Raw genomic sequence first — 13972 nt, forward strand, 5'->3', positions numbered from 1 at the left:
TGAAGAAAAGTAGCTGGAGAGTCAGCTAAAATCTGTTGGTGTTTAGAAAGCAATTCTGCCCCCTTTCTGCAAGCAAATAAAAAGCTACTTTGATCCTGATTGATCAAATGTTTCTCATAACTTAGATATCACATAACCCATTTCATGAGGGGTGGAAGCTAAGAGCTCTCGCAAATTCTTTGCAACCTTCTTTTTGCAAAATGTACTGATGGCGTTGATTACCGATGCATTTGTAAGCTTCTGAATCTCAGCACTGTTGACGTCATAATCTGGAAGAGGAAAGAACATAATTTAATCCTAAACCAACTGTAACTAAATGTTTGGTAAAGACTTCTGGAAGTGGAATGGGGGGAGGGAATCGGCTGAGTTGTCCAAGAGTCAAAGAGAGCTTCAAGAAGACCTATTATTGGCAGGTACAAGAAAAGAGTAAGCAATAGACTTAACCTTTATGCCAGCTGACTGCACAAAGACTCCAAAAATCATACTGAAGCTTACTGAAAGGTTTCTGTAAAATGTTTTCTGTAAAAAAAAAAGGTCAGGTGGGACTAAATGGAACATTTTGGAGGGAGAAATTACACTGCAAATCACCTCAAATGCAGCAAACAAATGGGGAAGTCGGAAGGTGGGAACATCACAGCGTAGAGCTGACTTTCAGCACCTGGTACTGGTAGTAACCGAGTCGAGGATGATTAGCAAAAATGTACCGAGATTTCTATATATGAATCTAAATGAGGGTGGACTTTTCAGCAAAACAGCTCTTGCGATAATATTGCACAAAGAGATATTGCATGCAATGTTTTTGCAATACATTATGCAGCCCTGTTCTATATAACCTAATTTATGTTTTTTTTTTTGTTTTCTATAAGCATACTTATGTTGGGAATTTCAAGTAAATGGCCCCATTAAATATAAATATTTATGTCTTAACATAATGAATGGTTTTCCACACTATGAGATTCGACCCGAAGCAGTAAATCGGTCAATAAATGGCAGCATGCAAACAGCAGAAAGTGAAAAACAAATCTTTAACATGTATTTAGCAGATTACATTTACAGTTTCCTTTTCAGACAACATGACAGAGTTTGTAGCTGAAGCTCTGGTTTTATGAGAGCAGCTAAAAAGAGCCAAATCATCCAGTTTCCGTGAGTGAAATCCGGTCCCTGAGGTTTAGGTCCGTGTTGGTAACTTATTCATCTCCTATAGCGATACCTCTTGAAGTGGAACCACAGCTGGAAGATCCCATTGGCGAACTGACAGCGGAACCCGTGACGGTGCGAGTACTCCCACTCCCTGTTCACAATCTTAAACGCGATGTCCTCGTACGGCGGCCCGGCGTGGAACCTCAAAATCCCAAAGTCCTTGTTGTCCGGACACGGCTCGAGGAAGTACTGAGGCGTGGAGCGCTTGTCGATCAGGTCGGGGTAGAAGATGTTGAACTTGTATCCCTGGACGATCTTGGGCGGCGGGTTGTCGAAGTCGTAGTGCGTCTGGTTGTACTTGTTCCACTCGAAGCCCGTGTGGACCCTGTTGAAGAAGCGCGGTTTGCGGGGACGGTACTTGTCCGCCCACAGGTACATCTTCCCGGAGACGGGGATCTCCACGCTGAACTGGGCCTCGTCGTTGCCCATGCCTTCTTTGGCTCGCCGCACGAAGGCGTCCTCTGCGCTTTCGTTGGCGTCACCTGAAATACCAGAGGACGAAACTCTCATTATTTGGACGCATGATTGTGACATGTCTACTGTGTTTGTGTGTTGAGCATGAAGGGCGTTTTACCTGTGACCTGAAGCTGTCTGCGGGCCAACTGGAGCCGGTGTGCATCTTCCTCTGGGGTGATGGTGTGAGTGTCCAGTGGCAGCTCAGACAGAGTGAGCAGAGTGGGACTGTAGCGACCAGAGTCGTACTCCGCCTGGCTCTGCTGGATGAGGTCCTCCTCCGTCAACACAGCCTCCACTGCCTCTTCCTTCCCCTCCTCGTCCTTCCCTTCAGCCTTCTCTCCTCCCTCCTTATCTTGGCTGCCAGCTGCAGAGGTGGACGGGCCTGGCCCCTCTTCATCCTCCTCCGTTTCTCTGTTCTTATTTCTTCGGGATGAAGACGTTGGTAGACCGCTCTCCTCTGCTGTCCTGTCTCTTGTTTGCCCTGGCGTTCTTTCCCCATCCCTAAAGAAGAAGAGACTTTGTGTCAAACTTTTTTGGTTTTTAATCTAGTTACTTTTATGTTGCTTATCTACAGTCCCTTCCAAAACATCGTTTCCTTGTTTTGTTGCATTATTACCTTTGACTTCAAATAATTCTATTCGGATTTCATGACATTCCCACACAAAGCAGTGCGTGATTGCGACATCGAATGAAAAAGAGCCATGATTTTCTAGTGTTTAACAAATAGAAACCTGAAAGGTGTGATGTGAATTCATAGTTCACTCTCTTTACTTTGGTATATTTAAAAAAAAATCTAAACGGAAGCAATATCCCAAACTCTGAATACCCAATTAAGAACGATCAATCCATTATCTGGTTGGAAATGCAACAAGGAGGAAGGCCCACCAAGTATTGACTCAGGGCAGCTGAGAACATATTCATGTTCCAAAACGCAGCACAATTTTTTTTTTCCCCTAGAAAATTCTAATGAAACATTGTAGTCACAGTTGCAACAAGACGAACTGTTTTGCAAGACGCCGTCTGTGGAGCCGTCACAACTTACTCGTCTTCCTCGCTCCTCGGTTCCTCTTTGATGATGGGGAACAGAGGTTCGCTTTCCACTCCCTGCTCTTGTTTCAGCTTGAACAGCTTCTGACGCAGCACGTCCTGATGGCGCTCTCTCAACCTGGGGTGTTAAAAAACAAACACAATTTGTACTCCAGCCAAGCTGAGATGTTTCCACGGGCAGCCTCTCAGATTTACTCTGTTTTCATCTATACACTTTTCGTGCTTTCTGAAGGAGTAGTTCAGAAAACCCGGAGTGCGGCTCCTTGTCTCACCGGGCTCTAGCCATGTAGACCCGAACTTGCTGCAGCAGACTCTCCCAGTAGCCGATATCGAGATTGGATCCCCCGGCCCGGATCTTTCCCTCGATGTTCAGGTGCAGCGCCTGCAGCTGACTGTAGGTTTTCCCTTTGAACACAGTCTGGACGTCGGTGCTAACTGCTGTGTTGATGCCGTCACGTCGATCACCTGAAGGTTAAAATGAAGCATGACATCTCAAAGGTCTGCATCTGATTTATTTGGCCTTTATACTCAACATACTGAGCTATAGGTAAATTAGTAAAAGAGCTTAGCAGCTTTTGATATACATCTTTGCAGGGAGCAAACATAAGTAGATGGATTCAAAAATGGATAAACGTTTTTTAACAACTTCTTGAAGTATTACACTCTGTAGGCAACAGATAAAATATTCTAAGTCTGCCATAGAAAAAGTAAAGACTTGCAACTCTTTGGGTCTTCTAGCATTATGCATCGACGTTCCCTCATAACAAACTAAAATAGTTTGGTAATCATATAAAACAACAGATATCACGTCCATATATATATATATATATATATATATATATATATATATTTTTTTTTTTTTTTTTTTTATATGGACACTACAGCACTTAAACGTCCATACCGGGTCCTTTCCCAGATGCTTCCAGTTTCCTCAGCTTGCTGATCTCATCCTCGGTGATGGTCGTCATGTCTCTCCAGAAGTCCACGTTCTTGCCCTGCTCCAGCTCCATGTAGACCTTTCACATAGACGGCCATAAACACAGTTTACTGGAATAGCGAGGTTGAAGCTGAGCCAATGTAAAACATCACTTGGCTTTGGTCTAAACCAGGGCTCTGCGACCCCTGTGACCTCAAAAAAACAAAACAGTCGGGGTCACAAAGTGGAAGAGGTGTTGCGGTCTGTGTTTTGTTTTTTTTTGCGTAGTTATATGACAGTGAAGCAGGATTGTGGGCGTTTAACTGAAGCAGAGAAGAAGCGTTGTGGTCCTTTTTTTTTCTATTAAAGAAAATTAATTTAGAGCCACAGAATTTTTAAAGAATCAAAAAAATACCAACTGCTTGAAAGGCAAAGTTTCTGCATTATTTTCCCTCTTAGCAACTGAAATAAATTATGTTTCATGACAGTTTTTGGCAAGAGACTATGCAACATATTGGTTCACACACAGTAAAAAGGGAGATTTAAAGTTTTCTTCCACTTCACAAATGTTACACTAAGTGTTACTTTGTGTTGGTTTGACAAAATGTGGTCATGGATACATCTGCAAAGCACTGTACAGACCATTTAAGTATTAATCAGCCGCTGACCTTTATGTCCTCCAACAGGTCCTCCATGTCGGTGACAGTCAGTCCGTTGAGGAATGTGTACGGTTCGTGCATCTCCACAGCCAGATCGTCGTCCTCGGCACTGATGTACTTCGCCAGAAGGTCAATGGGTTTTGCACGGCCATCGCGGATTCTAATCTTGGACCTAAATCGACATTTTTGGACAACTCAATAAGTATGGTTCAGTGACTTTTTTTTTTGCAATTACTTTGAAAAAAAAAAACAAAAAAACATTCTGGCACACTAGCCTTAGTTTGGCCTGCTGCAGGTGGAAGTTGTCCTCCTGTTCAGCCCAGGTTTTGAAGTGCTCGGCCTCTTTCTCTCTCTGCAGCATCTCCAGCTCCGTCTCTCTCATGGCCTTCTCTCGCTCCCGCTCCAGCCGCAGCTGCTTCACCTGAACGAGCGCGCAGCCAGCGGGGTTACACACAACACTGCCACTGTCTTCCGGTTTCGAGAGAAGCGCCGTTCTCGTGTTCCTACCTTCTGCAGCTCTCTTCGGTTCTCCTCCTGGATGCATTTGTTTCTTTCTTTCAACTCTTTTTCGCTGAAGTGGCCGATGCCCTTCTTGTCCAGCGCCTGAAGCACAAAACACAGTAAAGAGTCGGGATGGGAAGCAGCGTTTAGGTTTAGAAATGATGGGTCAAACGTCTCGGTAAAGAACTGACTTTCTGCCATTTGAATGTGCCCAGCAGGTTGTTGTCTCCAAACGGGTTGTCTGCGTTGGTGTATCCCATGTATTCTTCGCTCCAGCCCATCTTCTCCCTCCTTTTCTTCTCCTTCGCTTCCTTCTTCGCCAGCCGTCTGGCTCTCTTCTCCTCTGGTGTTTCCAGGGCTTTCATCAGCTCTTTTTGTTTCTTCCTATCTTCTTTCTCTTTGACTTCAAGGTTCTCATTGTCTGAATCGGAGCTCTCCGAGGAGTCGGACACACTGGACCCCTGCTTCCCTCTACGCCTATCATCTCTCTCTTTGCTCTTCTTACTCCTCCCTTGCTCCCTGTCCTTACTCCTCTTCTTCCTCTCTCTGCTTCTGTCTCGTTTTTTTTCCCGTTCCCTTGTCTCTCTACCTCTTCCTGGACTCCCTCGTTCAAGACTTTTTCTCCGTCTCCTCCTCTCTCTGTCGCTGCTTCCGCCGCTCGAGTCTGAGCCAGACTGGGACCTTCCCTTCCTTCTCTCCGACTCCTTCCCCCTTCTTCTCATCTTGGAATTGTCTGAATCGGGACTGAGAAGAAAACTGATTATTTGTATGAGCACTACAGAAATACACGTGCTATTTTATGTAAAGCAAAAATTTTGAATGGTAGAGATTAATTTTGCCAGAAATTACAATGGAAAGAAAACAAAAACACATTTTGGTAAAGGTGTGGCAATCCACTGTAATATTTCACAAAATGCCAAGTCTATTAAAAACCTACTTACGAGGACATCGACTAATAACTATTTAGAACGAAATCCACAGCATGACATATTATTTCTAGAGGTAATAAACTGTATCTTAGGTGAGTCTGACTGATTTTTACAAAAAGAGTCTTGCTAGAAGCTTTAGTCGTGTTTTACTTTTCCACTGAGTGCAAAAGACTGCCAAAGTAACGTAAGAAAACCCCCCTGCGTAATAGGATATTGATTAGAGGCTAACACCTACTATTTAGGGCTAATCGATGTGTCGGATGTTATCAGAGAGAACATGCGTCAACTTCATTATTTGCATCCATAAACAAACCCAGGCAGCCATTACCTTGATGATCGAGCTTTCGACCTGCTGCTCCGCCGGTGCTCTCTTCGTCTCCTGTCAGCCTCCGAGCCGCTGCCGGACCCGGATCGGCCCCAGTGCTGAGGCCGACGGCGGACTGGAGATCCATGATTTGAGGCCGCGCTGCTGCTGCTGGAGCTAGCTCGTCCATGGGCGGCTTTTCTGGCGTCCGGAGACCTACTACGGCCTCTTCTCTCATCTGGAGACTGTGATCTGCTTATTTTAGACTTATTTCGCCTATCTCTACTCCGACTTCTGGTTCTGGACCGTGTCCTGGGTCGCAATTTCGAACTCATCACGAACTTAACCGGTGCACGGGGCCCGAGAGGGAGTCTGTCGCGTAAATAAGACGTAATAATGAGCGACCCAAAGACAAATCGCGTGTCCAATTTTAGAGTGCAAATAATTAACGCGGAAATATGGACATATGTAAAAAATGTATATTGGTGTATTATTTTAAAATATAAACAATAAGAAAAAAATGGCACCAATTTGACCTTTTCCGGTTTCCAAAAGGCATCGCTAAGGCAAGTAAAAGCCACCAATAGAGGCCCTTGTAGAAACTGGCGCAAAATATATACGTCATACTAAACTACAAAACATAAATAAAAACATAATAAACTACAAAACATAAATAAAAACAAATGCGCTGCACACTGTAATATTTGTACTAAGGCAGTGTTTTGTACCGGTTGTGATTCTGATATTTAATTAATAAACCAACTGTCCTCTATACCAGTAAGCACATTTTAGTGTTAAATATTCCAAGGTATTTATCTGTAACAGTTGAGTGAATGATGTTGACTAATGGAAAATACAAATATCTATATTTTGAAATATTAATTAAATTTTCTCGCTTGCCAAGATTTATGAATTTCTTCATTATAATTTTTATAGAAAGGGACATATCCATTTCTAGTCAAACTTGAAAGGGATATGTCATTAAGGTCCAGAGACAGTGTAAAGCACAGATAATGAATAAACTAAGCCCAAACAGTCTTTCCCCAATATTTTTGCTCTTATTATTACTCAAATGGGAATAAAAAGAGCAGTCATGAGTGAAAATACATTGAGATACTAACTGATAGAAGATCAACTAAACTGTTTATTAAAGCATCTGACACTATGTCTTAAATACATACAAGGCTTATTGGATTTTGACGTTTACAGAGATATATTTTCCCTCTTAAAAATAAGATTTCAGAGGGCCTTCCTTTTATGCGTTTTATTTTCAGGCATATAGTACAAATACTGCGACAGACTGGCGACCTGTCCAGGGTGTACCCCGCCTGTCTCCCAAAACGTTCGCTGGCACCAGAAGCCCTCCCGATCCCACAAGGGACAAGGGTGTACAGAAAGATGGATGGATGGATGGATGGATGGATGGATGGATGGATGGATGGATGGATGGATGGATGGATGATGGATGGATGGATGGATGGATGGTAGGTACAAATACATATTTTTCTCCTACTTTCGCAACAAAATGCAGAAAACTAAAATCCTAACAACTGTATTCATTATGCCATTTCACAGAACTGCCTGAATACTTTTCAAAGCACACTAACTGATTTATAAAGCTTAATTGTCATAGATATTCTTATATTCTTTTAAAAGTATTGTTAAAATATTAAAGAGAGGGAGATAATATTAAGGAAATATTAGAGGGACGCGCCTAGGGTATGCTACAAACTCTTAAAAAGAAAAAAAGTTTACTTGTGATAAATGGACTACAATTCCCAAGCAACACCAGGCGCCATTACCTGTTTTCAGAGTACAGGGGACTCCTTTCTGCAACATATTTCCCTATCTAGTCTTCTCCGCCTGCGGTTAGAGCTACAGACCTGACAACTATCAGCAGTGTGTTAGTTTAGTACAGTTAGAGATGGCCGGTAATATTGTTGCTGTCTGAAGTCGGCGTTGTTCGTAGTTACAAAGTGTTTTCGCCGCAGTTAGATCGGCTCCAGCTGCTCGGTAAGGGACAGCTTGCAAGCTAACATTAGCCGGTAGCCTGTGGTAGATTTACGGGCTTATATCCGCTGCTGCCCTGCCAGGTAAATAAGCCGAAGCTGCTCATCCACAATGTTTTTCTTATTTCAGCCATTTCTCAGTATTGACATCGATAAGTAATTAATTTGTTCTGAGAAGCTCTTTTTGGTCTGTGCGCAGGTTCGGCCTGTTTTTTGTTGTTTCTGAACATCTACAGAAAGGAGAGGAAAAGGAAAGCAGAAGTTGTTGGGGGTAGGCTGTTTTGTTAGCTGAGGCTAACGTAGACGCTTTGGTGTAAACAAAAGCGTCAGCTGCTGACTCCGGATTATCGCGAAGGCTTCACAAACCAGTATGGCGCAACACGACCCCTCTCATGTAGCCAGCTCACAAAAAGCACTGATGTTGGAAATGAAGAGCCTTCAGGAGGAGCCTGTTGAGGGATTCAAGATAACTCTGGTGGACGAGGCTGATCTGTACAACTGGGAAGTGGCCATCTTTGGACCACCAAACACTCACTATGAAGGAGGATATTTTAAGGTGAGAAGTCTTATTGCATTGTCAACAAAGTTTAAGATTGACACAAGAGAAATAGAAAATACAGTGGATGATCTCAGATGTATGCATGCATCCTTTGGAGTCTGGAAAAGCATTTGATTTAGTTGTACTCTTTTCTGGACCTAAGAAAAAATGTAGTTTACTTAAAAATGCTACAGGTTCCCTGACAGAAGCTTCTACCTTCTTCTGTAACAAGACTTTAAATAAGAAGCCTGACAAAAAACATATTAACAAAAGAAACTGATTGTTGAACAGACATACGGACAAACTAACTGAATCAGTTTTTGGAATCCTGTACATTTTGGACAAGTGACTGACAATAAAGGTTTGAAATAAAAACGACTTCAAAAGTTGTGAAACAAATGTTTTGTATTTTCACCTGAAAATGTGTAGTAACCCTATGTAAAGTCATGTATTTTATTTTTGTTTGTTTTTTTCTCTTTTGTTCAAGGCTCGGATCAAGTTCCCTACAGACTACCCATACTCTCCACCTGCTTTCCGCTTCCTCACTAAAATGTGGCATCCCAACATTTATGAGGTCAAGTATCGCAGTCAAAACAGCCTGTGATTTTTCTGTACGTCGCATATTTCAAAACCCACAGTACAGTGAAATAAGACGGCTTCTCCTGTTTTAGAATGGGGATGTGTGCATTTCCATCCTGCACCCACCAGTGGACGACCCGCAGAGTGGAGAGCTGCCTTCAGAAAGATGGAATCCTACCCAGAATGTCCGGTCAGCAACTCCCTCGTCGTTTTCTCTCTTAATATGTATCTTCTTTCTGATTCTTTCTACTCCCTGCTCTGTCCTCTCTCCACTGCTTCAATAATTTAGCTGGCACAGAGTCTTATCACGTGACATTCATTAGCAGTACTTTCTTCTTCAGCTGTTCAGGTTCCACCCACGAAAAATATTTTACGTACATATTCACATTGTTTTTACGTATTGTGTTATAGCTAGGCTGAGCTATATTTGCATAACTAGGGTAGTTTTTAAAAAAAAGGCACGAGTCATATTTATTCACGATGCACCGACAATTCAGGTGGTCATTGGAACAGGCAGTTTTTTGGGTTTTTTTTTTCTGATAAGAGAATGCGTCGTACTGATGTTGACAAGGACGCTCTTTGATATGGAAATTGTTACTGAGTCAAGAAGATTCAAATGACCTATTTTTGGTTAAGCGAGAAAAAAGAAGGGATCAAAGCTTTACAAAAATTGGCAGTCATGATGATGATTGGTGCAATGCATTCTCAATTTTTATGCAAGTTTTACAAGCCATTTATAGATGCTGTAAGGACTCTTTTCCTATGAAAGGAAAAAATAAGCACAGGTTACAGCAGCAGCGCTGTCTGTGCTCCAGATGCAGGGCTCTGCTGCTATGTACTCTCAATTAATCCTCTTACAAGCTGAAATATCCCCTGAGAAATATAACATTTCATTTCTAATCTTGTTACCTACTCACATCGACCAATCATTTTTAGTTCCACCTGAGATTCGTTTTCCGTTTTCCTGTGATGCCGATCAACATGTAGAATGCTCTTTACTTGTAATTTGAGTCTGCGCTTTGCATGAATGGAGCAGAACATCAAGTTGAACTGTACACTTTTTCTGGGAATAAGAAAAGCAAAATGATTCATCTGCATTTTGACAACCTATTAAAAGTTTTTATCTTCCATGGAATTGTAAAAAATATTAAAGCTTTTCTTATTTTTCCTTCTCTTTGCAGATGTGACAAACAGAATTGCTTTATATGTAGAGGTTTTACTTGGACATTTACAGCTTATCCAAAACCCATTACAATAACTCCTGAAAAAATATGATTACACTAGATCTGAAAAATAAACTAGAATTTACAGTTTAGCTAATTAATGTTTATCTGTTGCCGTGGTAAAACCTGTTTCCTACTATGCATTGCTAAAGAGCTGCTGCTGCTGCTGCTGTGGCCACAAACCGCAGCTGCTGCATCCTGCTAACAAAAGTGGCCCCCTCAACATTACTCACTAAGCCACCTTCTAAAATGTGAAGCCTGTTCAGGCAGAATAGCAAAGCATTTCTACCAAGTATGTTTGCTAACTTTGCTTGACATGCATTTCTGTTTTCAAAATGTGTGTTTAGCAGATATTAGAGTTGTATACAGATCACCAAAAATAAGTTGGATTGAAAGGAATCTCCAAGTTTTCTTCACTTTATTAAATTGCTTACTTATAAAAACCAGTGACAGTGCAGTATAGGTTAACTTATCTCTCTCTCTTTTTTTTGGTCTGCTTTTAGAACCATTTTACTAAGCGTGATCTCGCTGCTGAACGAGCCCAACACCTTTTCCCCCGCCAACGTGGACGCCTCTGTCATGTACCGCAAATGGAGGGACAGCAAAGGCAAAGACCGGGAGTATGTAGAGATCATCAGGTAAACAGCTCCCATCGATTTGGACATGCGTCTGCAGAGGCAGATTAACTCACTTCGTTGTTTTAGCCCTTTTGAATTGTTTTTGGAAACCACAAACCTGAATGTTTTTCGGGGAAATTTTATGTGATGGACTGACACAAAGTAGCGCCCGATTGTGAAGTGGAAGGGAAATGAGGCGTTGGTTTTTAAAAGTTTTGACAAATCAGTGATATAAATGGTTTGCATTTGTATTCTGGTATCCTCAGACCAGATTACCGTCCTTCTCAGAATTGCTGTATCATCTGCGTGGCTTTTGGCAGCTGGATATTCTTCTCCCCACTCTGACACAAAGACCCAGCTAATATTTGTCCTGTCAACAGATTCTTCCACCCGAGCTCTGAATATCCACAGCTCCTCCAGAATAACAGAGATCTCTTCTTTTCATTTTCCAGTACCGCTTTGCTGTTTCTGCGTTCCATTTTAGGTAGTCATGTCTTTGTCGGGTTACAGTTGTAATGTGTGTTTCCAGTTTCCAGATGACGGATTAAAGTAGCCGCTTTTCTATCCAGTTGTCTTGTGAACTTTGAGCCAACTGTTAAAATGTTGCAACAAAGACGATGCAAATTATGTGTGTTTGTACTGGTTTGAAGCGGATCAAACTTCATATGTTGACGCTATGCATGACTGTAAAAAAAGAAAAACAAAAAAATATATATTTTTTAGGGTTTTGTGACTCTATTAAGGCACAAACCCACCAGTGGATGAGTAAGTTCCACTCAGTGGTTGCATTAGGCTTTTTTTGTTTGTTTGTTTGTTTACAAAGCAGCTGACTTCTGTACTTAATTTGTTGCACTGGATTTAATTTTGTGAATTCAGAATAAAAAATATGCTTCCACTTTAAAATTTTCATTTGAAAAGAAATACAAAAAAAAAAATAACAATAAGTTGAAATTTGTACGCATGCAGGCAAGCTGCTGTATTTCCTAACTTTTAAAAACATTGAATTTATGTAGTTCACAAAGCCATAACTGTGGTCCCTCAAACTCTGCCCTCAGGAAACAAGTGATGGCCACCAAAGCGGAAGCTGAGCGCGATGGAGTCAAGGTACCCACTACTCTGGCCGAGTACTGCGTCCGCACACGCGCTCCAGCACCCGACGAGGGCTCCGACCTCTTCTACGACTATTACTACGACGACGACGACGTGGAGGGAGAGGACGGCGACTGCTGCTACGACGAGGACGACTCGGGCAACGAAGAGTCGTGACGTGCTTTTTGCAGCAAAAGCGCCTGATCTGTCCAACGAATGCTCCTCCTTTCTCTCTGCCCGGGTTGCCAGATACTCCAGGTTTACAACCAAGATTGGAAGCTTCCTTCTTCTAAATCAATAAGAGCTTTTTTTCCTTGAGCCTTAGAGGTTACAAGTTGATGCCTCGCCCTGAGAGGGTCAGACTTGGTAAAGTTTTTGCACCAGCAAAAAAAAAAAAGAAAAAAAAGTCACTAGTTCCTTTATGTTTCCAGTCGTTATCGTCACCTAAACCTTACTTTTGAGAGAATTTCCTAAATGCTCACATTTTCCAGCGTTGTTAGATCATGCGTTTAGCATAAAGTGTTGTTATTGGGTAAGTACCACTGCTAACAATGACATGTTCACTGGTGTAACCTCTCCAAAACATTACTCAGTCTCTTTCTCCCGTTCTCATGTTTGTATTTCTCTAATTGTAAGTGATGGAAACTGAAGAATTCACGCAGCACTGTTTGTGCTGGACGAAGATCTGCAAATGTCAAACGTTTCTTAAGTTTTGCAGTGTCTCTCTCTCTCTCTCTCTCTCTATCTCACTCTCTCCCTCTTTTCGATAGGAAAAGACACAAATGAATTGTTACGTGAAATGTTTTCAAAGTTCTTTGTGCATGCCAGAGCATCTTCGAAAGCTTTTCATCGCTCTCTTACTTACTGGAGGACTGCTTCCTCCCTCCTTCATGGCCTGGGACGACGCAAAGACTGACATGATGATGGAGAAGTCGGCTCCTCACATGCACATTTATACCAACATGAGACTGATGTTTGCTGGCTTTCTTCTGGTTACTGTTGGACGTGTTTCTTCTGGGGATGTGTTGTTCGGAGTAGTGAGCGTTTTTTTTCTATTTTTTTTTTTTTTTGAGGGAAACGGGGACAGAAGGAACTGTTGATCAGAATTGTATTTCTCCATAGGCTCGGTCTCGGCGACGCCTGACGGACCCAAAGACCTAAAGCATTGTGTTGAAGAATTCCTTCAGCGTTTGACTAGTGTTTGCTGTGCTTTTTGTCTTTGCTTTTTCCTCTCTTGCAAGCTTCATCATTATAGTTGGCTTTTTTTTTTTAGACATTTTGCCTGCACTGTTTACTCAAAAGGTTGACCAAGAGACCTGTAGATAATGTTTGTAAGAGGGTGGAATACTAGGATTACTGACATTTTCACCCCTTCAAGTGGAAGTATAAAGAATCAGATTGCTCTTTTATTTCTCATGACTATCCTTTGTGTTAGTTAAAAGTGGACAGATTTTGATAATATTTTTAGAGTGTATGGGTGTCCTGCGTGTATTTTCTTTTCCTGCCAGCAATATAAATTTTTCTTTCTGTTAAATTGGGACATCATAACGAATTTCTCAGGAGAAAATTACATGCGACAAAACAATTAAGATGAGTAACTAATTTCCTTCGGTGGTCTTCAGTATTGGTTTACAGCTTCTGCAGGAACCATAATCAATATGCACACGTAGCTGTACAAACGATCACCATGTTTTATTTACCTGTGTCTGTTTTTTATTTCAGCTATTTGAAATTGAGAAATAAAGATTTATTTGAAAGAACGATATGTAGTGCTACGTGAATCTTAACATTTTGAGTTGACCTTTGAGTTTAGTCCTACCTATTTGTGCAGAGAAGTCTGGAAAAGAATGAAATCTGATTTTTATTAAGTATGGAAAAAAATAATTGTGAACTGAAAAAAGTTTC

The 13972-nt window shown here is 41.7% G+C and overlaps 2 protein-coding genes across 3 annotated transcripts; one reads left to right on the forward strand and one right to left on the reverse strand.

Annotated features, from left to right (window-relative positions):
* Nucleotides 1-1006: 1006 nt before the first annotated feature.
* cactin lies at nt 1007-6578 on the reverse strand. The gene is made up of 10 exons (XM_044135494.1): nt 6037-6578; nt 4971-5523; nt 4786-4881; nt 4554-4699; nt 4288-4450; nt 3605-3719; nt 2976-3168; nt 2699-2821; nt 1775-2157; nt 1007-1682 (listed from the first exon to the last, which is right to left on the reverse strand). Exons 1-10 carry the CDS (start codon nt 6345-6347, stop codon nt 1192-1194), a joined length of 2574 nt encoding a protein of 857 aa, XP_043991429.1. The 5' UTR covers nt 6348-6578; the 3' UTR covers nt 1007-1191.
* A 1220-nt stretch (nt 6579-7798) lies between these two features.
* cdc34b (cell division cycle 34 homolog (S. cerevisiae) b) lies at nt 7799-13827 on the forward strand. Of its 2 annotated transcripts, XM_044135500.1 has the most exons (6): nt 7799-8105; nt 8221-8577; nt 9047-9133; nt 9231-9328; nt 10865-10999; nt 12034-13827. In XM_044135500.1, the coding sequence occupies exons 2-6, from the start codon at nt 8392-8394 to the stop codon at nt 12242-12244; spliced, it is 717 nt and encodes a 238-aa protein (XP_043991435.1). In that variant the 5' UTR covers nt 7799-8105; nt 8221-8391; the 3' UTR covers nt 12245-13827. The 2 variants fall into 2 exon arrangements, with proteins under 2 accessions (XP_043991435.1, XP_043991436.1); XM_044135501.1 differs by having other exon boundaries at nt 7799-8577.
* Nucleotides 13828-13972: the final 145 nt, after the last annotated feature.

Source organism: Gambusia affinis, linkage group LG12 (assembly GCF_019740435.1).
Source record: "Gambusia affinis linkage group LG12, SWU_Gaff_1.0, whole genome shotgun sequence".
Taxonomy (NCBI): Eukaryota; Metazoa; Chordata; class Actinopteri; order Cyprinodontiformes; family Poeciliidae; genus Gambusia; species Gambusia affinis.